This window comes from Onychostruthus taczanowskii, unplaced genomic scaffold (genome assembly GCF_017590055.1).
Source record: "Onychostruthus taczanowskii isolate IOZ18803 unplaced genomic scaffold, ASM1759005v1 scaffold6, whole genome shotgun sequence".
Lineage (NCBI taxonomy): Eukaryota > Metazoa > Chordata > Aves > Passeriformes > Passeridae > Onychostruthus > Onychostruthus taczanowskii.
Genome location: NW_024503679.1, coordinates 15,426,122 through 15,447,408, shown reverse-complemented (window position 1 = coordinate 15,447,408; position 21,287 = coordinate 15,426,122). Strand labels below are relative to the sequence as shown.

The following is a 21,287-nucleotide window of genomic DNA, read 5'->3' as shown; positions in this document are numbered from 1 at the left end:
AGCCTTGTCACATCAGGCTGTGAGGTTAAATGAGCACTCAGCAAAGAATTAAAACAGAAGGGCTGAATCAAGAATTTCTAAATAAGTTTATCAGTGCTGGCTGGCAGCTCACCAATGTGAAGCCAGGAGCTTCAGCAGCCCTGGAAGTCGGGATGTGGGAGCTGCAGATGAGAAATATCACAGGAGCAATTTGGGAAAGCATTTGTTTGGGGCTTGATCACTGCATCATCCCATTTGCTGGCCCGCCTTCCCTGCAGCTCACCTGAGCTGCTCTGATGTTGCCAGGAGAACAGCTTTGACATGCATACAGCACCTAAAAATAAAATATACTTTAAATATTAACTTTTTTTTTTTTCAAAAGTATAGATTAATTTGAGAGTAACGATTGCTGAGTCATTCTGTAAGAACATGGAAACAATTTAATGGGGAGCTGTGGAAAAATGCCATTCATCAGCAGCACAGGTGTTCAGCCATCTCCAAAACGTTCAGTAGACTGGGCTGACACTCTCCAGACTCTGAAATACTGGTTATTAATGTTGTTTAACCTTTGCAGGCCTGATCCTTGCTCATGAGCCCACCCCTGACCAACACCACAGCAGGCTGAGATAGGCATGGCTCAGGAAAGACCTTGGAACTGTTAGAAGAATATTTTAATTTAATTTGCAAAGCTTCTTGAGTTTCTTAGTGTTTGTAACTACAGGAAGGGAAAACCCGGAACTGCATTCTGAACCCTGACTGTTTGCTCTTAAAGCAGATGCTGTTTGGTACAGACACTCTAAATATTTTTTCTGAATTATTGCCAAATCTGACCTTGTCTCTTCATTCTGGAAGGGAGATAGTGAGGAATTTAAAGGCTCCAGAATCCCTGCTGCTGAATTCCATTCCTTTTAATGAGACTGTTTAGCAGTCTCATTAAAAGCTCTGATTTGATATTTTTCTTCCTTCTCTCTGAATTCAGGCTCTCTGTTGAAACAGGTGGCTCAGATGAGTTACAGGGACAAACTGACAAGTCCAAAAGTGGATTTGACACAACTTATCTGAAAAAAGGAAGATGAAAATAGCCCCAAGGCTGGTTTTGGAACCTTACACAGTTTGCAGAGTTGCAGCCATGGCAGGCAGTGCCAGGGCTGCTTTTCCATTCCTTGGGAGATGGAAACCTGCAGGTGGGAATTCATCCTGAGGACAGGTGTTGGCAGACACATAGGCATGTAGCAGAGTGGTGGGAATGGCAGAATAATATTTTTCTCCTTTTTTTGGTGGTTTATTTATTTCCTGAAAGATGCAGCTTAGGGGACAACTGATGCAATTCTTGAGTTCAGGCCTCTTCCACCAGACAGCACAGGTCAAAATGAAAATACTGAAATACTGACATTTTATAACATCTGGGAAAGGGAAGGGTGAGATTCATAAAGGCTGTTTAGAGCAGGAGCAGCTGGAGCTCTCTCCTTTTCTCAAGCTATCCAGCAGGTGAGAGATGTGGAGTCATTTTTATCCTGTGTCTCTGTGCTGCAGCCACTGCAGTGAAGGACAGTTACTCCCACAGCTCCACAAACCCTGAATCCAGTGCTGAGCCCTGCTCCTGTCTTGATGGGCTGCATGCCTTTTTTATATTGTCATGCTGATGTTTCCATGCATGTGGGAAGGAAAGGTCCTGCTTAACTCTACAGCAGCTTGTAGGAAGGACTGGCAGGTTGAACACCACGAGTCCAGCACAAGATACCCAAATCCAAATGCCTTTGAGCCCCAGGCAGAGGTGACTTTCGAGGGCCAGGATCCAAATCCTGATTTGCAGCTTCGTTTCACAGTTGTTGGTGATGTTTTCTTTGAGTTCTCAGTCTCTGTTCCTGTAGCCTTTCAAAAGCATCAGATCTCTGCTGCCTTCTGCCAGATCTGATTCTTTTCTGGTGTGAGATATCCCTGAACAACATTGTCCCCTGTGCCTCTCTCATTTTCTCTCACTATCTTGTATCTCTCTGATTTCCATCTCTTGTTCCTATACCACTTCCAACAGCTGTCCCTCCTTTATGCTCAGTGCCAGGTTTTGCCCACACCTCCCTGCCTGAATAATCCATGCCCTCAGACTTGTTCAGTAATTCCTCAAGTGAACCCGTGATGCCAGAGACTTCTGACCCAGGGCTGGAGATTCATTTTTCTCCAGCAGTAAGTACACACAGACATTCTCAGGGAGCTCATCTTCCTTTCTGATCTTATCTGCTGCCCTCCTTGACCCCTGCCTCCCTCAGAAGTGTCTCCCAGCTGCCTATGAGATCAAAGTCATGTTTCCTGAAACCTTCTGGAAAACCCATATTATCTCCATTTGCTACTTTTCTGTCCCTGTCTCTTCTCATTCCCTTATCTCTTCTCATTTCTCTTCCTGCCTTCTTCACTAAATTTGAATTATGCCAGGCTTCTGTATTTTTCCCACCATGGTGTGTTAACTCACTCAGTCCAATCCCCAACTGGAATCCCTCTCTCAAATCCACCTGGCCAGCTCTTCCCCTGCTTTTCCTCTCAACAGCTGTCCTGATGTATCTTGCTTTGAGTAATCCAGCCCATGTAATCCCTGTGTGTGTGTGAGCATGGAGACTTTCAGCACCAGGCAGTGATGTCTGCAAGCAGATGGTGAATTAGCTGCCTGGATTTGGGAATCAGCATTCAGGAATGGTGGTCTGGTTTCAACTAAATGTCCCAAACTCCATATTTAACTAGAGAAACAGGATTGCAGGAAGGAGCTGTGTTTGAGATCTGCATTCAGCAGCAGCCCAGGCTCTGGGGAGTGTTGGGGAGAAGCTCTCTGGAATGTGGCTGTTAGCATATCAAAGTAGAGTAAACATGGAGATGATACCCTGCTTCCTCTGCCCCAGTTAATTAAGGCACTCCTCATGTCTCCTTGGATGGGAGGATTTATTAATGTGCTGTCATCCAGGGGAGTGATGGTTTGCTGAAAGGGAGGAGCCATTAATGACATGGAGGATGTCACGCTGAACAAAGAGCAGATGTCAGAGAGACAAGGAATTTCTTTTATCTCCTGCTTTGCTGAGGTCTTAGATCCTGGTGTTTTATCATAAAAGCTTAGAGATGTAGGGCTGGAAAGAACTTCAGGTGGGCTTTTAGTGCATTCCCTTGCTGCAAGGCAAGATCAGTGGTGCCTGTGTCACTGATGGATATTTGCTCCATGGGGCTGAGCAGGGTGCTTGTTTCCAGCTTGCTCTGAAATCCACACCTCTGCTCAGGTATGGTCAGGTATGGCCAGTGTGGTGAATATTTGTGTTTGTGATCACAAGTCCTGGTGAGCAGCACTGGAAAGAAATGTGGTTTCAGAGATGCCCATGCCAAATCTCTGAGGGTTTCCAAAGGTTGTCTGCTCTTATAATGCAGCATGAATAATGTTTTTGTAGGACAAAACCAGGGATCTTCTCGGGATCTTCTCGGCCAAAAAAAGTGTTAGAACATCTCTCAGCTTTCTTATCTCACTGCATTTGGTGTCTGAAACAGCTTTTGCTGGTGTGGGTGAGGACAGATATCCCTGAAGCTAAGTGAGGTCTCAGTCTCTAGAGCTCTTCTACTGTCTGGGCAGCCCCCTCTGCCTAAATCAGTGAATTAGCAGAGTGTAAATCCAATGCAAATAACACTGGAATAAAGCTCTTGCCATCTTGGGGAATGTCTGTGTGTGGGCAGGTTGGTAAAGGAGCAGATAAATGATTCATCCATTAAACTTGTAAAACCTCAGGAGAGTTCCCAAAAGACAGAAAAGCCCTGCAGAAAGACTGGGAGGTGAAGCTGAGGGTTGGCCGTGCTGGGGAGGGGATTCCACGTGTTCCATTAATTGCTGTCCTGCAGGGTAATTAAACAGAGAAAAGGAAGATAGCAAAAGCACTCCTTTAAGCTCTGATGATTAGATCTTGCTGCCTCTGCAGGTTTACAGACATGAAGAGGTCTGGCCTCACAAAGGTATTTTTATCAGGAAGGCAGTGAGGAGGGCAGCTGGTTTAGGTGTCAGGTAATTTGTTTGGAAATGGGCAGTGCACTCCTGCCTGGGCTCCAGCACGGGATGAAGGAATTGACTGAGAAGTTCTGTTGAGCTGCAGTGGTGCCATAGCTAAAATTTGGGTGTTTCTGCCTGGATCACAGTCCTTCCACAAAGATTAAGGCACGTGGTTGAATCTGGCTTGTTCAGCTAGAGCCCTGGTCTTGTGAAGTGTTATCCATGGCCACTCATTAGATCCTTGGGTGTCCTATCAATATTCAATGCCAAATATCTCTAGTTATTCCTAATAATCAGAAAACTATCTCCTGCCAAAGGTGTTGAGCATTTCACTCATTTGTTCTCTGAGGACCTTGTGTTCTGAGTAGTTTATCCTTGTGAGCTCCAGAAACATCAGCTGGCACTGTGAATATCAGGGAGAGATTTGATCTGTTAGTCCATCAGGGTGAGTGTAATGAGAATCAGGACATTCAGAAAGTACCCACACTTTGTCTTTCAGCTGTTTATTTTTCTTGCTGGGCTTTTGGGATTCTGACAGTGGTTGTGTACACTGGAAATGACAGTGTTTTCAGAGGAAGAAGTTATTTTATTGGGCACTACAGGGCAGCTGTCTGAGTTCTGGGAAAGTTGTGCTGCATCCCTGCAGGTCGTGGTGAGCAGTTTTTACAGGGGTCATGGTGAAATTCAGGACAGGCTGTATTCTCCACAGGGAGAAGAGGATTCTGTGCTGATGGGCACATTTGCAAAAAGTTGCCCAGGTACAGAAAGTCAGGATCTGGTGCTCAGGATTCTCAGGAGTCCTGGTGGCTTCCATCAGCTGGTCCATGACATCAGAAGATCTTCCTCTATAAAGACTTGAGTTCAAAATACTGTGACTTGCACTGCTGTGATTATGAGCTTGTTTTCCTACCTGACTGTAGCTGTGTCTCATGCACTGGTTGGTTGCACTGTAATTTCTGTAGTTGTGGTTCATGGTGAGTGTGTTGTTTTCAGTGTGGTTTTTGTTAAATGCCGTAACAATGAAAATTATTGCTAAGGGAAACAGTTTCCATACATGAATATTAAACTCTAATGGAAACCATGTTGTTACTGCAAAATTAACAGAAATTGGCATCTTGGAGGACTATCCAGCATTAAGCCAAATTAATCGGTGCCACTAAGATTGCATGTCCAGCTTTGAACCAGAACATTCTCATAAAATGAAGGAACAGCTCACCCTGTTCACTTTTCTGGATGATCCCTATAAACCAGACTTGGCCTGCAGGCTCAGTGGTGACAGCCTCAGCCTGTCTGTGTTGTATGTGCTGGAGTGGGCCCTTCCATGGATACAGTTCTTTTTCACCTGGATACTGCTGGCTCGTGAGACCTCTGTTTATTCAGCTGTAGAACAGTGTTAGTACCTATCTTGGAGGCAATTTAGTGGGTTTCTTCTTTAATGTTTCTTAAATTTTGGAACCTTTTCTATGTAGGCTTTATAGAAAGGGAGAAGTATTTTTCATTTTAAGTATCACAAGCACTGGAAGATTCCCTTGGTGACTGACTTGATGTGTAAATACAGGCAGGGCATCTCTGTCAAACATATCATTGCCATTGAATGGAAAGGCAGAGCATGAATCACTTCAGGGTTTCCTGATTTTACTCGTGTAGGATGTTAAGAGAGGCTACAGGAATGTAATTGATGGCAATGTGTGAGCTGCACAAATTGAAAATCATGGGAGGATGAGAAAAACATCAGCTCAACACCAAACTAGTAATGATGGGGAATGGGAGCTTTGCTCTGAGCATGTGGATGTGCAGGGAGTCGCTGTCTGTGCCAAGCAGATGGACTGGGAGTTTGGCTCCCTTCCCAACAGCAAATACATTGAGCAGGAGGAGAGCCAGCCAAGTTTTAATCAAGTAAAAGTTTTGTGTCCAGAGGTGGTTGGCAAAAGAAGAGATTAAAGTATTAGGAGTGCAATGAAAACAAGACATTAGAGAGTTGAAAGCTGGAGTACCTGGACAAACCACTTGCTGAGTGAATACTCCAGAGCCATGAGGAGGGAGCCCCAGGTGTTTGGAGTAGGACAAAATGGGAACCCACACACCAGGACTTGTCTTCTCCCGGCTTTGGCCATCCCTGTGGCAAGTGTGCAATGTCCTCATGCCTTGCTGGGCTGGGGGGAGAGATGGGATCATTCCCCTTGGAGATACTGCTGGTGGAGGGCTCATAGCTGGCAGGAAGGCCAACAGCTGCAAACTGTTTATGTATGACAAGTTTTTGGATAAATGTGAGTTTACACAGTTGCCTGTGTCCCAGGCTTTGCTGGGGAAGTGCAGATAGCTCTGCATGTCCAAGCCCAAGCACAGAAGTTATGGGCTGTAATTATGTAATTTCTCAGGAGAGAAAGGAAAAAACCTTCGTGCTTGGTAATAGTAAAAATAGTAATTGGCTTTCCTTTCCCTCTTCCACTGATGCTCCTGCTTGACCTTTTTTGTATATTAAAAATAGATTTGTGGTTACTGCTGGCAGCATATCTGAAAGATAAGGACATTTTTCCCCCAAAGAAAGTCACTATCTGTGTATTTGCAGAGGCACGTGAGAAGTGTGGGGTTTTCTTAAAAAATAAAACACAGAAATCCCATTTCAGCTTCCTTCCTTATTTTTTTGTTTTCACACACACACACCTGTCTCACAGACAGGGCCAGAAGCAAAATTACCAAATAAAAGCATTTCCTCTTATATTATTCCCAGCCTGGTAGAACCATGGCACGCCAGGATTTTCACAAACATGTCAGAATTTGTGAAGTTTTTATTCCAGTTGTGCAGACTTGAAAGGCTCAGGTAAAAATCTGGAAATTTAAGAGGCAAACAACAGTTTCCATTCATCCCAGTGAAGACATAAATCATGTTAATGCAGCTACCAAGGCATTGTGCTACTATTGTTGTTGGTTAAAATGTGTTTTTCTCTGCATATCAGTTATGTGGGTCATTGTACTGACTTACAAAAAAGTTGAATTTATGTTAATGGTTCAGCTAGATTTACTAAAGATCTGGAATATGTTTGCAGATCAATAATTTATTTGCTGTTGATATTCTGATGAGAGGAATTAATGCTAAAATGTATTGGTCCAAAGGAGAATTATAGTCTTAGGAAATAGTTTGATTGAAAAAATAGATTTCAAAAACGTTTTTAAGGCAAGATTTTTCAGGCTTAAAATGTGATACCAATTTGTTATAACTGGCTTACTGCTCCAGAATGACTCTTATTAATAAGCACTCAGCAGTTCATGAGCTGGACTTCTTACTGAGTTCATTCCATGTACTCCAAAGGTTTCTGCTCTTCCAGGATTATGAGTTTCTCTGCCCAGTCCGTTTCTGTAATAATAAACTAATTTTAAATGGCTACATTTTTTTAATTGATCGTTGCAGATATTATAAAATGGCCACACAGGATTCACATTAAGCACTGAAAATAGCTAATAAAAATAGATGACTAAGAGTCTGTAACTGAGCCACCGTCACTACTTCTTTGACCACTGATGGATGTACAAGTCTTTAATCATTACTTTTCCACCTTTGAATAATGAGGGTTTTAGCACAGAGAAAAAGCCAAAATAATAATGTGGATCTGCATTGCCAGGTTCAGTGGGGATTAGAGCCACTAAACAAAGACTTCAGAAGAATTACTATTTGGGATAATGTATTTGACATTTTAATTGGTATTTAACATATTTTAATATATTGGCAGAATTCTAGACTGTTCTGCTGCACCACACCTCCCAAAAATGGGAATGTTGCCCTCTTCCACCTCCATGATAGCAAACATAGACTCAGCCTCATTTTATAAAATCTCTCAGAAGGAACTTGTCATTAATATTTTCAAGCAAAACTGACTTGCCTGATTGACTCCTGTGCCTGAAATGCAATTGTTGCTCCTCAGTTAAAACCTCGTGTGTGAGACACAACTGAGAGAGATATTGGCACAGGTTAATGGAAGATAATGGCAGAATAATCAAATGTTGGTTATTTTCAAGCAAAACTGACTTGCCTGATTGACCCCTGTGCCTGAAATGCAATTGTTGCTCCTCAGTTAAAACCTCGTGTGTGAGACACAACTGAGAGAGATATTGGCACAGGTTAATGGAAGAAAAGGCAGAATAATCAAATGTTCGTATTTGGCTTCCCTTTAACCAAAAAGGGGCAAATTCATTGGGCCATCAGGTGTGTATGGACTGAGCTTGCAATCTCAAAAATCTTTCCCAAAGAAGTCTGTTCCTTCCTGAGCAATTCCTTGACATCCTTTGGACTATTCTGCATGTAACAATCAAGTCAGTTCAAAAAAGTGCTGAAATCCAGCCTTTTAGGCCATTGATTTAAAAGGTTAAATCTTGATTTTTTTTTTTAATTTTTTCTTTTTTTTTTTTTTTTTTTTTTTTTTGCTTGTGGTGTGGATCTGCCCTTTCACAGTCAGCATTTCTAAAGTCAGTAAGTGCCTGATTTCTGCCTTTACTCTTTGCAAGTGCTGAAGTAAAAGGCTGTTGCCCGTCCCTTCATTCCATCCAGAACACTCCTGGCAACTAATATCCACATCCTTATTGTTCTCAAATCTCTTAAAAACAGAGCTGGACTTCTTCCAGGTCTAAAGTTTTACTTTTGCACCCTGATAAACACAGCTTTGTCAACTCTTGAGAGGGGAAAAAAAAAGGAAAACAGGGAGAACATAGCTCCATTGCATGGTCATGGTCTGCTCCTTAAAGGCAGCTCCATCCAGGCACCCCTCCATGGAGCCAGTACTGCAGTGAGGAAATAGATTCCTTGAGTGCTGTTAAATACAGATAAAAGCAGAAATATCCACTGGGACACCCTGTGGTGCCAGCCCAGCATTCCCAAGTGCAGTGGCACTTTCAGCAGGGGCCACTCTGGCTGCAGGAAGGGCAGATGAGGACTATTGTTTTTCCATAGCAGAGGTTCCATGCCATAACTTTTGAATTCCTTTTTGGCCTCAGCCTCAAACCGTTCGTGGTGCCCACACAAACAGGAGAATACTGTGCATGGATCAAATCCTAAATTCCACTCAGTAATAGGAGACTTGTGCCACCTACATTGGCTTTGTGACTCACCAGCAGCACTTTGCCAGCTCTGCTGGCTCTGACACTCTAGCTTTCTTTTAAGCGTGGAAATAAGGAAAAATGTAAGATCTTTTCAGAGTCTCTGCTTTATTGTTTTATTCCTGCTCCCTGACTTCATTCTGAAAGTCAGGAGAACTCCATTTAAGTGCTTTTTTAGGCTCCTTCACTGCATCTTCTGATGCTGTAGTAGAGGGTATTAGACAAGACAAGTCTAGATGAATTTTTGGGTCAGTGAAATTATTTTTGAGACACTTAAATATATTTTCCAAGTATATAGCAGTGGAGGTGAGTGTGTTTTACTTATTTCCTGTCTGACAAAACTCTGCAGTGATTCTTCACTAGGGTGAGGAAGCAACCACTCAGATGATCTTGTATGGAAACTGCTCTAATGTTTTTCATTCTGGTTGCATTTTTGATCACTTTGGTTGTTACTGCTGTATGTTTTGAATGAATGAGCTGTTTCACTGGTTCTGATGGGAACACTCTCTGTGTTTCTGTTGCAGGAATTGCTTACCTAGGAGGTGTCTGCAGTGCCAAGAGAAAATGTGTTCTTGCTGAAGACAACGGTCTCAATCTGGCATTCACAATTGCACATGAACTTGGGCACAAGTAAGAACTTGTCCTTCTGTTTCCTTCTTCACTTATGCCACTGCAGGATACTTTTATTTAAAACCAGACAAGTGCAATTACTAGAGTGGTGTGTTTGTTATGATTTCATAAATGTAGCACATTGATACATAACCTAATATTCAGGAGGCTTATGTAAATACCCATTTTAGCACACAGAAGTCTTTCTAGTTGTTCTTGCCCTGTTTTCAGCTCTCTGTTCAGATTCTGAGTAGCACAAAGAGGCTTCAATCTCTTAAATGATTGATAGTAATAGAGACAAATTCTGATTTTCTTTACTGTGTAGAGCAGGTCCACAAAGCCAACATGAGCCTCAGAATCTTTGAACTTGCTAAGTTTTTTCTGAAGTTCGGGTGTCTGTGTCAAGGACTTTAATAGTTAAATAGTTTGGTAATGGTTTCATCTCTGCATGTGAAGTAATCTGCTGTGACTGAAATGGTAAACATCAGTATTTTGGAAATGCCCTTAAGCAGAATTATTTGATCAACAGAAAGAATTCCTATAACTTGATTTATCAGCTCAATCACACCTAAGTAAGACACTTTGAACACACTGGAAAAAGCAGGAAAGAACATGGCAAGTCCTAGTCAGACAGCAATTTGCAGAATGAGATTACTGGGTACTTTCTGCAGGTGACTTTGGAGACTTTAAAGCTGCTTGTAAATATCCCATGGATAGAAGAAAACAGAACTGACTGGAAGAGTCAGCTGCATGCTCTTAGTGCAGATAATGAGTTAACCAAAGGTCAGCTCCACATTCCCTGCTCTCCAGGCCCAGTGTCACTGCACTTACTCATAACACTGATGAGCTTTTTCCCCTTTCCATTGCCATCACTCTGGTTGCAATGTCACAGTTAGGCTTTGGAAGGTACAGAATTAGGCCAGGAACAAAGTTAAACAGGGGACAGGACTGTGCCTGAGCGGTTTTCAAGCACTCTTTCCTTCAGCCTCTCTGGATGTAAGGTGGGAAATCCCAGCTTTGTTCCTGCAGTATGAAGTTGTGCCTGAGGTTTTTCTGCACCCTTCCTGCAGCTCATGTGTCTGGTGTATCTTCCTTTCCTGCAGTAAGAAGTATTTCACAGCTAAGTCAGAGCCAATGGAGCGTGTTCAGGTTTTGGCCAATCTCATTCCATGACAAATAATTACTTTATGGCAATGTGTTTCAAAGTTGCATGGAGGATATTTAGGTTACCTACCAAAAATGAATCTCCTGTTCACCCTCCAGTGACACCAAAGGCAGCTGAGCCAAACCGAGGGTGGTTTCAGCAGAAATGAAGGACATTTGGTTTTGGTTTTATTTAGATTGCACGCCAAGATGTTAAACTGAGCCTAAACTTAATAACAAATTAACCTGTGGGTAATGCTGAGGGAAATTCAGCACTCATCTTTGGATGGGCCAAGAGTAAGAGGGAAAAATACTTGAGCTGCAGAAAATCCAGCTGTGTGAAAGAGTGAGACTGGTCTGCCCTGGTGTTTGCCAAGTTTCTCAGCAGAGCTGACAAGCTTCCTTCTAATAATGCCTTGCAAAAAAATCCCCATCATAAATAGGGGATGTAATGCTTTCAGATACAGCTCTCCATCTGTGCAGAAAGTTGCCAACTCCATTTTCTTTTCTGAGGGCAGTTTTTGGTGGTAAGACCATAATGTCTTTCCTCTGCTGGTTTTCTTTCTTTGCCTTCATCTTGGAAAACTATTTCAGGAGTACTGGAGGGTGTGGGGGCTGTAAGGGCCAGTTTAGGGACTCAAGGCATGGGGGTGATGTGGCTCTGGGACGACACAGGAGCCAGGAGGGCTCCAGCTGAAGGTTGTAGAAGCTGTTGGGAGGATTCTGCTGCCACCAGGGTTTGGGGACATGTTCCAGGTTATCTCACTCCACAAGGAGCTGCAATTGTCTGTCACACACTAGGGCAAGCCCTTCTGCCCCCTCTGCCTTGCCACCAGCAGCCTAATCAACCCCCAGCACTGTCACACTCAAAACAGAGTGGGGGAAATGCCATGTCTGCCACCCCCCAACCTGAGCATCAAAATCATCCCTCTGTGCTGTCATCCACCAGTGGCCTGGCTGCTCATTTCAACCTCTCACCAGTTGTCTGGTGTCTTCTGGAGGCCAACAGCAGTCTTTTCATTGACCTTTTTCATTGACCATTTTCACCTTACAGGTGTCAGGCCTTCTGGTGTTGACCTGCAGTGAGATGCTCTGAGCAGTCCTGTTTCGGTACATCTTGTGCAAATAGAAGAATTCTTTACAGACTTTAGAATTTTTGAGTGAATTGTAAGGAAGCCCATTGCAGACATGAACACAAAGAAGTTGACCTGAGCTTTAAAAATGAAAACCAAGGAAAACTAGGTGCAAGTTTCTTAATTTAAAATAAAATCCAATCAAAACTTATATCCATATTGGCAAAAATATAAATTTTGGAAAGCCATAATTTTGAGCTTTATTGAAGTCTGATTTCCTTATGAGTGTAGAAAAGCTGAGATTTATTATTCTTTCCTTAAGACTAACAAATGTCTGTGGAGATCACAAGCCCAATTTGGCATTCACAGATAGTTTCTGATGTGGACTTTGGAAAAAGTGAATGGATTACTAATTGATGTGTCAGATTCCTAATCTGCCACTAATGTCATTTGGACTGACTGCAAAAAACACTATTCCGGACAGCTGCACTGTGAAAACATGGAGACACCATTAAATAGGTCCGTTAGGATGAAATAGATCCTATGAAAGTTGAAGGATGGGAGTTCATCTTCAGGTTTAACCTGTGGAGTTGTTGCTTGATGATGGGGTGAGGGACATGACTTTTGTATTTAAATCTCCAAGTCTGTACTGATAGTTTTGGTCCATGGACACAAATGGATATTCCATCTGTACTTAGATACAATTTTTTCTCAAAGGATCCAGGAGAAGAGTCTTGCTGTTACAAAAAGGTAACAGGCAGGGAGCCCAGTGAATGTGTATTGAGGCTGCAAACCATAAACTTCTTCCCACACAAGTCAGGACCCTCAGCAAGCCTTGTTCCTTCAGTCAGCTGGGTCAGCAGTGGATGTCTTCTAAAACAGCACACTTGAGTGTAACCAGGGTTTGTTGGATTTCATCCAGGGTTTGCTGGGTGGGGTCCTGACCTACACAGAAAGGAAGACCCATAGATCACAGTGGTCACTGAAATCTTAAAATGTACCAATCTCAGGTCTTCATATTATAAACATAATATGAACACTGAGCATTTCTTACTCACATCTTTCCTCAGCATTGCAGGGCAAGTCCATCAGTAAAAGCCTAAAAGTGCCCTACTTTTGTCACCAGGATCCTGACTGGTGCCTCCCTCCTCCTCCACCTCCAGTGTGAGGCTGATCTGAGATTCACACCCCAAAGACCACCCTGAACAACCGACTTGGAGAAAAATAGTGCCACTTCCCCCCCTCCTACTTCACTCTTTGCCTACAGCAGTGACTTTGTTGCGATTTTTAAGTCCTTTTTTAGAAAAAGTCAAATAAGTTTTTGGAAACAAAAGCTGGGATTCATCTGTGTATCCGTTATCCGGGGCGGAGCGGGGTGGGCTGCAGCCAGGGGTTTTTCAGGACAACAATGCCAGCTTTGTTGCCATTGCTGTTTCTTTCAACAGCCTCAGCTTTCCTGTTGTGGGATGGGGGCATGCTTGGGTGAGGAGGGAAGATTCCCATTCATGAGCCAGAGGAACCTGGCACTGCCTGGATGGGGAGAGAATAGCCCGAGGTGGTGTGGCTGGGAGCCACGCTGGGGCAGATGCCCTTAGGAAAGGGGATTAAAATCAACTGACAATAAGCAAGGAGCTGCCTCTTGCCAACAGCCTGAAACCACATGGCCTCAAACTTGAAGCTGAAACAGATGAGGACAAAAACAAGTCCAAAGGTAAAAGCCCATAATGCACAAACCAAACAGCTCAGGGCTTGGAATCAGACAAAGAGAAGGGTTTGGAACCGGCAGGTTTCTCTCCAGTGTGCTTATTTGCTTTAGATGTTAGGTATTGATAGCTGTAGCTTGGTTAAAATTACTTCAGGGTGCATAATTCTTTGCTGCCCTTGTGGTGTGTCTCAAGCATCATGGTGTTGCAGGTGAGGGAGAAGCACTCTGGATGTTCCCTGGATGTTCTGTGGCCTGGGATTTGTGCTGAAGGACTTCAGAATAACATTGGCCTCCCTGATCTGTGTAGTTTCATGCAGATGTGCCAGAATGTGAAAACACTGCAGGCTGAGGAGTGGCCCTGAGCAGATCCCAGAGGTGCAGAGTGATGCCCTGTAACAGTTTACACAGCAAACCCAGTCACTGTGGTGCAGCTAGTCAGGATGCCTGAGAACCAAGCAGGAAATTGTCTCACTTCTCCCCTGCCCCACAATTTATAAAAAATTGGTCATAATGCATTTTTAAAACGAAAAGTTTCATGTGGAAGCTGAGGACCAGCCCAGTAAATGTGACAGATCAGTGCAGACAGGTAATGCTGCAGAGTGCGCACTGTGCTGATGGAAACCTGTTTCTTTTTCTGGATCAGCCTGTCCTGCCATTCGAGTCAGAACAGTGCCAGCAGCATTGGAGCCAGACAGCCAAATCATGGTGCTGGGGCAAAGGCAGTGCTTCTGGAAGCCATGGAGAAATGGAGGGACCTCTGCTAAAAATTCTCTCCTTTTATCCTGGGGTTATAACATTTAGGTGCAGGATGTGGAAGCTGAGAAGCTGTTTTGAAAGAAAAAATGCCAACAGCCCTCTGTCTTTTTCAGAGCAGCTCAGTACAGTCTAACCCTTGAACTGCCTCTACCAGTGGAGGCAGCTGAGTGTAGTTTCTGTCCTGGCTGACTTTAAACATTAACCCTATTAAAAAAGAAGAAAAACCTTTCACCTGGACTTCTTTTCCTTTTCTGTGTTTCTCTGAGTTAGTCCCACATTTATCAGACAGGTTCTGCCTGACCTGAATTTCTGTGGAACATTTTTCTTTGTTGGTGTTGTAGAAATACACTGATGTGTCCCCAGGTTACTTCATACCTCCCAAAAGGCATGAAAACCAACGTTACATAAGTTGTAGAATCAAACATGCAGGAGCACCAAAGTCTCAGTTTCAGGGTTATCCAGACAACTTCAGTTATAACTCTGCTCCATCTGTACTGCAAATGAGGTCAAACTTCCATTCACAGGGTAGGATTTCAGCATGTAGTTAAAGACTTTACTTAAACACATGGCCACAGGCATTTTACTCACTCCTGTGAATTATTATTTTACTGTAAGAGAGCTCTTGCAAAGAGGTGCCCATCTTGTGTGTCTCTAGGGTAACACCAGTTATGGATGGCTCAGGGATGTAGCCAGGATCTGTCCAGTGCCTGGATAAGCCTCTCCAGTGGCACTGCTGGAAGTTTGGGTGTAGATCCTGCCTTGTGTTGGGGAGCTGTGCCTTCATAAATCCTGTGTGGCCTTTCTGAGCATGCTGTCTGTCAGAACTCCCATCTCTGCATTTGGAGTGGTGGAAAATCAAGGTCAGTTGGATCCCAAGGAGCACTGGAGCCAGAGGCAATCCCAAGCAAGCGTTATTCTTACAAGCTCAGGTATTACTGACTTTGCTGCACCAGAACTTCCTGAGTAGCTGGAGAGTTGCATTCAGGCAGTGCCTGCCCAGCTCTTTTCTCCTGGTGCCAGAATCCCCTCTTGAAATCTCCCAGGAGTTCCTAGCTGCTCCAGTATGTTGCAGTCTCAGGAGTACTGGGAGGGACTGGCTGCTGTGCAGACATACCCTGGGGCTGGCCAGAAATGCTGGCAGCGGCCAGTACCCACCCTGGAGTTGCTAATTTTATTTTCTGCCATTTGTGTTGTAAATCTGTTGAGGAATGTCTCTCTCTCCGTGTTCCCAGGCTCCCTTTTCGTGCTCCCCTCCTCCCAGGTTTCATTCTTCTTCCACAGATAATTGCAAGCACATTTTCACAGTTAAGCTGCCCTTCTCTGTAGAGCTCCAAAGGACATAATGGAACACTGCCTATTTCATCATATGTGCTTGTACATCACAGTGCTATGATCTAAGCAAAGCAGTTATTTAATAACAGGTTCTGGTTCAGAGAAATAATAGGTATATCCTAAAATTTCAGGAGATGCTTCTTCCACTTCTGGTAATACATTGAGGGGTCTGTTTTAGATAAAACAAATCATTATGATGTACCTTAGTAGCTTAATAATAACTTTCTGAAAAGCATGTCCTAATTCAATCAAAAGAAAGCAGAGATCAAAGACAGGTTTACACATTTATTTTTTTTTAAATCAGTGGAGACCTGCCAGCATGGATGGTTTGACCTGGGGAGGAGGTAGTGGTGGAGCAGCACTGCACAGAAAGTGTGTTGGCCCACTGTAAGGCAGTCCAGGACACCTGAGTAAGTTGAGTCCCAGAAATAGAAGCTCCCTGTGGTATTGACCTTGTCTGGGCAGGTTGTTTTTGCAATGGCAGTGGGATCACGCAGAGAAAAATTTTTAAAAAAAGAAAATAACATACAAAAATCACACAGAGAAAAAGAATATTGGGGAGGAGAAATGGAGAGGTTTGGTAGTAATGTGCTCTGGATAGGACTCAGTTTGGGTGTGTTTTTTAGTTTTATGTAAAGCTGCAAGATATTTCTAGGTGCATTTACTGGACCTGCTAATCCTGGCACCATGGCAGGGTACCTTCCCTCTGTCATGATTATCTGTTTCACCTTTGTACCATCCAAATTTGATAGTTTATTTACAGTACTGGAATGTAATAACATTGGAACTGGGCGTGGGAATCTCCACATCCCGTTGCTTTCTGCACTCTTGTGGCAAACATTAGTTCTGGGCAGGGGTTTATTGCTGCTTTGTGAAGGATCTCTGTGTAATCCCTAGGGAAGCAACATTCCCTTGCAGTCCCTCTAATTTCTTTGTTTTTGAGCATCTTGTACAGCTTTACTTAACATAATAAAACTGCACCAAACAGGCGAACGACAGCCATTTAGAAACACAATTTTTGTTTAATCAATAGCTTTGTAGCTTTGCCAGCTTTGCCTTTCTTTTTGAAGGCTTACTCTGCTGAGTAAGCCAGGGCTGTGTTAAGTAGCTGGGCCGTAATGATTTGGCAAACCTTGCATCTGCTTCCTGCCATGAGGGTTCTGGTTTCATACTCCACTGGCTTTGCTGGCAGCAGCCTGGTGCACCCAGTGACCCAAAACATGGGGACAGTACAAGTCCCCATTGTGCAGCCTCCCACTGCACACCAGCACAGGAAATATTAGGTTTGTAAGTGCCATTTACCAAATAATAATTTGTTTTTATACATGGGCAGTGATCTAGATGAAATATTTACTTTTCCACTAGCAGTTGGGTTCCAATAGCCTGTAACCCGTGCTGTCTGCCTGGCCTGCTGAGTTCAACAGGTTCCAGGTGAAAATGACTTCCCGAGCTGGGGAAGGTGATAAATCCCAGACTGTCACTTGGAAAAGCCCTTGGTAGTAAGTCAGCAGCAGCAATGCCAGTGGAAATGTTGTTGCCTCTAAAAATGCGGTTCCCTTTAGCTGTTACGTCAGTGGAAGGCTGTGCTGGGGTGGAACAGGGTTGGCTGCCTCTTGGCCAACAGTTGTGTTGGGAAATAAAATTCAGCAAAAAAAAATTACTGGAGAAATGAAGTAAACAGGCCTGCTTTGTTCTCAGTGATCCCTTTCCATTTGCAAAATCCTGCCTACATCAGATGCCAGGCTTGTTTCCATTGCTGGATCCAACCCAGCAGGGAGTTTGTTGTCTACATCTTTATTTGAACCCCAGTTTACATAAAAAAGGGGAGAATAGCCCACAGTTTTCTGCATTCGTTTTTGCTTAGGTAAAACAAAGCAAAGCAAAAGGAATCTGATCATAATGATTTGCTCTCAGTTGCTTGAAAAGTTTCCTTCCTGCTGGGCTCTAATTAGCTCAGGGCATTAGAAATGAATATTTTTCACTGTACCTTCTTTCTGTGCTCCAGAGCCCATTGGGACACTCATCTTATACACCACATCTTATCCATATTTGGGACAGTTTGACCTCTCAGAAGTTTCTCATGTCCACTCCCTGGTAGCTGTTTCTCACCTGCCAGTGAAAGTCCATATCCTGCCTGACTCTTCCTGCTCCCTGCTGGGCTCCTTTCCTCCCACCCTGCTGTTTGCCAGCATCCCTCCAGAGACAGCTAATGAAGTGACAACTTTCTAATCTAGCTTTTAAATATTCATTTTAATTGCACACAGTAAAACTAGGCTGCAGGATAAAGAAATGCTCCCTAGAAACAGTTTGTGCTGCTTGGTTCAGGTAGTCTCTGTACTTAGGGAAAGTGTCTTTTGTTCAAAGGAAAAACACAGCTTCCTTTCTTCCTCCTGAAAACACAACCAACAGCACTTTTCAGTGGGTGAATTCTTTCCTGTCTGGTTCCTCCTTTATCTCTAGTAAAGCTGCTTGCTGTGTAACGTGGGGTAGATTTAGTCCAAGAACACAGAACTCTTCCCTACTATCCATCATGAGTCACCATGGTCAGAAGTGGTCAAATTTTGATAAAAGTGCAGATTGTCTGCATTTAGTAGCTTTAAAGAAATGCTGCAATCTGGATTTTCCCACAGGAGCATTATAATGACTTTGCCATCAGCTTTCCTGCCTGTGTGCTCAAGCATCACTTCCCATCTCCTCATTTAAAGTGTCACCTCCACTGTGTATTTATTTTACCTCTTTCTCCATTATTTCACTGCTATTGACACATTTCCAGTACTAATTCAGAAATTATCCTGGAGGCTTTCTCCAGTCAAAGAAAAAGCTAATTTGTTTGCTTAGGAAAATATATTTTCTTTTTTATATGTTAAGTACTACCTTCCATACCTGCAGCTCCTTCTGAGCTGTTTATCTCCAGTCAAAGAAAAAGCTAATTTGTTTGCTTAGGAAAATATATTCATATTTTCTTTTTATACGTTAAGTACTACCTTCCATACCTGCTGCTCCTTCTGAGCTGTTTGTGGTGTGTGTTGAAGTAACTTCACCAGGTTTGCCAAATGTGTGATTGCAGGAGTTCCTCTGAGCACGATGAACAGAACATGAGAAAAGCTCATACACATCTCCAGAACGCTGTCACCAGTTAAATGACACACACCCTGCCCCTCTTATCAGCTAGAGACCCTCTAAAACGGCATCTTCTCATGAAGATAACAGACTTTTTTCTTTCTCTGTAATTTGTCTTCACATTACCATGTTCAAGCCAAAGTTACTCAAAGCAGGAGTGTCTTTTCAGGTTGCTTTTTACTTTCCTCATGTCGCTTCCTTAGACAATATGGAAGCAAAGTTGACTTGATTAGCACTGAGGTTTGTAGGCAACCAGGCACACCCACTACCCAAAGAATTTCACTTCAGTATTGGTCTGAACATATCATTGCCAAATTGCTTTGACACCAAGCCATAATTTGCAACATTCCTGTTTGATATCGAGTCTCTCCCTGCTGATAAAATGAGTGAAACTGAGATAACTTGCTGAACTTCTACAATCATTTACAAACAGCCAAGGCCAGGTGGTTCTGGTATTATAAATTATTTTACCAGCTGAACCATTATGAAAAATCCCAGGAGTTTAGGGAGCTGGTGTATGGGAGTGCCACTATTGGAAACAAAATTTTAGAATTGAATCATGTGTTTCCTGTGCAGCTTTTTTCCTAGTCCGTTCTGGTGGGTTTTTCTCATTTTTGGAAGCAAAAGCAAGCCCAGAGGTTTGTTGCTCTCCACTGCAGTCACCTGTTGTGTTAGTGGATCAGTACAAGAGGGTCACATAAGGATGGATTTCGTCTTGCATTGAGTCTTCAAGCCCACAGTGGACCAAGAAAGAGGATGAAAAATATTTCTGTGAGAAGGACTTCAACTGCTCTGAGAGCCATAAAACACATACCCACTGCCTTGTCTGGGGACTGCAAAACACTTGATGCTGGTAGAATTTATATATTGCATTTACTTCACACCTTCTTGTCTTTTGATGTTGACCATCTCCTCCTTCCCACCTCCAGGGATGGAGAATTCATCTCCCAGTGTGGGGCAGGCAGCCAGCATTCCTGACTCCTACAGTGCATTCCCCAGGCTGTCCCACTTCCCCAACCCTCGCCTGGGGGTGGCTTCCTGATGGGACAGAGTGTGAGACATCTGGGTTACTCGTGTTGCACGTATTTGGCAACTATTCCCCACCATCTCTCCCCTCTCCTTGCTTTTCTTTGAAGGGTGTCTTGTGTTGCAGCTCTGCATTCAGGTTTGCCACTCGGTCATTTAATGCAGTTGACTGGAGGCTTTCAGTGGTTTCACAGGAGTTTTGGAAAAGTGATTGCACACAGAGCTTCCCCTGGGGTTTCTGACACTCTGAGTGACAGGGCTGTCAGTGCTCACTGAGCTTTTGTCTCTCTTCCCTCGTGGGTGGGAAATCCCACCCAGCTATCCGGGGTTTGGTCTTTTTTCCACCCTACAATTTATATTCCCTTTTCATCTTCGGAGGAAATGCATGTCACATTTTCGGGAGGACTCGTTCTCACCCACTTCAGGCGGTGCTGAAAGCAAACAGCTTGTTACCCTTCAGCTTGTTCCTTCTGCTGTGCCCCAGGGTGCTTTCCAGAAACAAGGAGCTACAGATGGAGCACAGCAGCCTCTGTGCAATGAGCAGTCCTTCTCTGCCCACCACTGGTTCATTCATAGTCATTGTGCTCCTTCTGCAACAGTTCTCTGTGTTCTGAAACCAGATTGAAGCAAGTGAGAAAGAAAGAATTTTTTATGTCCAAGAAGTGGATTTAATCACTTGGAGGGCAAGGAAAGAGCTTAGTGCAAACATTTTCATGGAAGCATCCTCAGATCAATTTATTCTTACTTTAGGGTCACAGCTCAGCTGTGATCATGACAAACAGCCAGTGTGAGACAAGTGATTCCCGTAGAGAGTCACTGATCCATATTGTACAGTGAGTGCTCTTGGATATATTTATATTCAGCTCCTCAACAGGGATTGACTGAAGGAATTAAAGCAACCCTTGACTCCTACTGATGCTGCTGTGTCAGAAATCTGCTATGTGTTGTTGGCAGGTATGAAAGAATGTGTGAGGGTGTAGAAATGCTCAGCATGTGGTTGGATGCCTGCATGGAGATGGGATAGTGCTTTAAGGAAGAAGGAAAGATTCATGTAAGGTGCTAAATACGTCTTGGAAAGGAGGGAGTATTGACATCAGAAGGCAGAGGGGTGTTTTCCTGAGGTAATGCTACCTCTTCAATGCTGAGTTTTTGCCAAATTTATTTGTATATATATTGATCAACTTCAGCATTTTGTAGGACTTTGTATTTGGTGGAGCACTCCTTTTTCTGCCTGTGTTGCCTCAGAACCTGCCAGCTCGTAGAAGAAACTGTGAAGCTTTTTTCAGGAAAAGGTTGATATGCAGGGGCCACATCCTAGAAATCAGAAACAGTGGAGGGAGGGCCTTGGAATGGTAGCTGTTCAGTTTCTTTGCTGGATTCCTTCATCTCACCAAAGGTGCTGGAATGCATCAGGCAGTGCCTGTCCTGCTGTGAATCACCCACTGTGAAA

The 21,287-nt window shown here is 43.5% G+C and overlaps 1 protein-coding gene across 1 annotated transcript in view; it reads left to right on the top strand.

The window, feature by feature from the left end:
- ADAMTS17 (ADAM metallopeptidase with thrombospondin type 1 motif 17) overlaps positions 1-21,287 on the top strand; it is a 154,653-nt gene that overhangs the window by 49,556 nt on the left and 83,810 nt on the right. Inside the window, exon 8 of the mRNA XM_041418728.1 lies at positions 9,598-9,703. Coding sequence (XP_041274662.1) covers positions 9,598-9,703 — 106 coding nt within the window. The remainder of the gene's footprint in view (positions 1-9,597; positions 9,704-21,287) is intronic.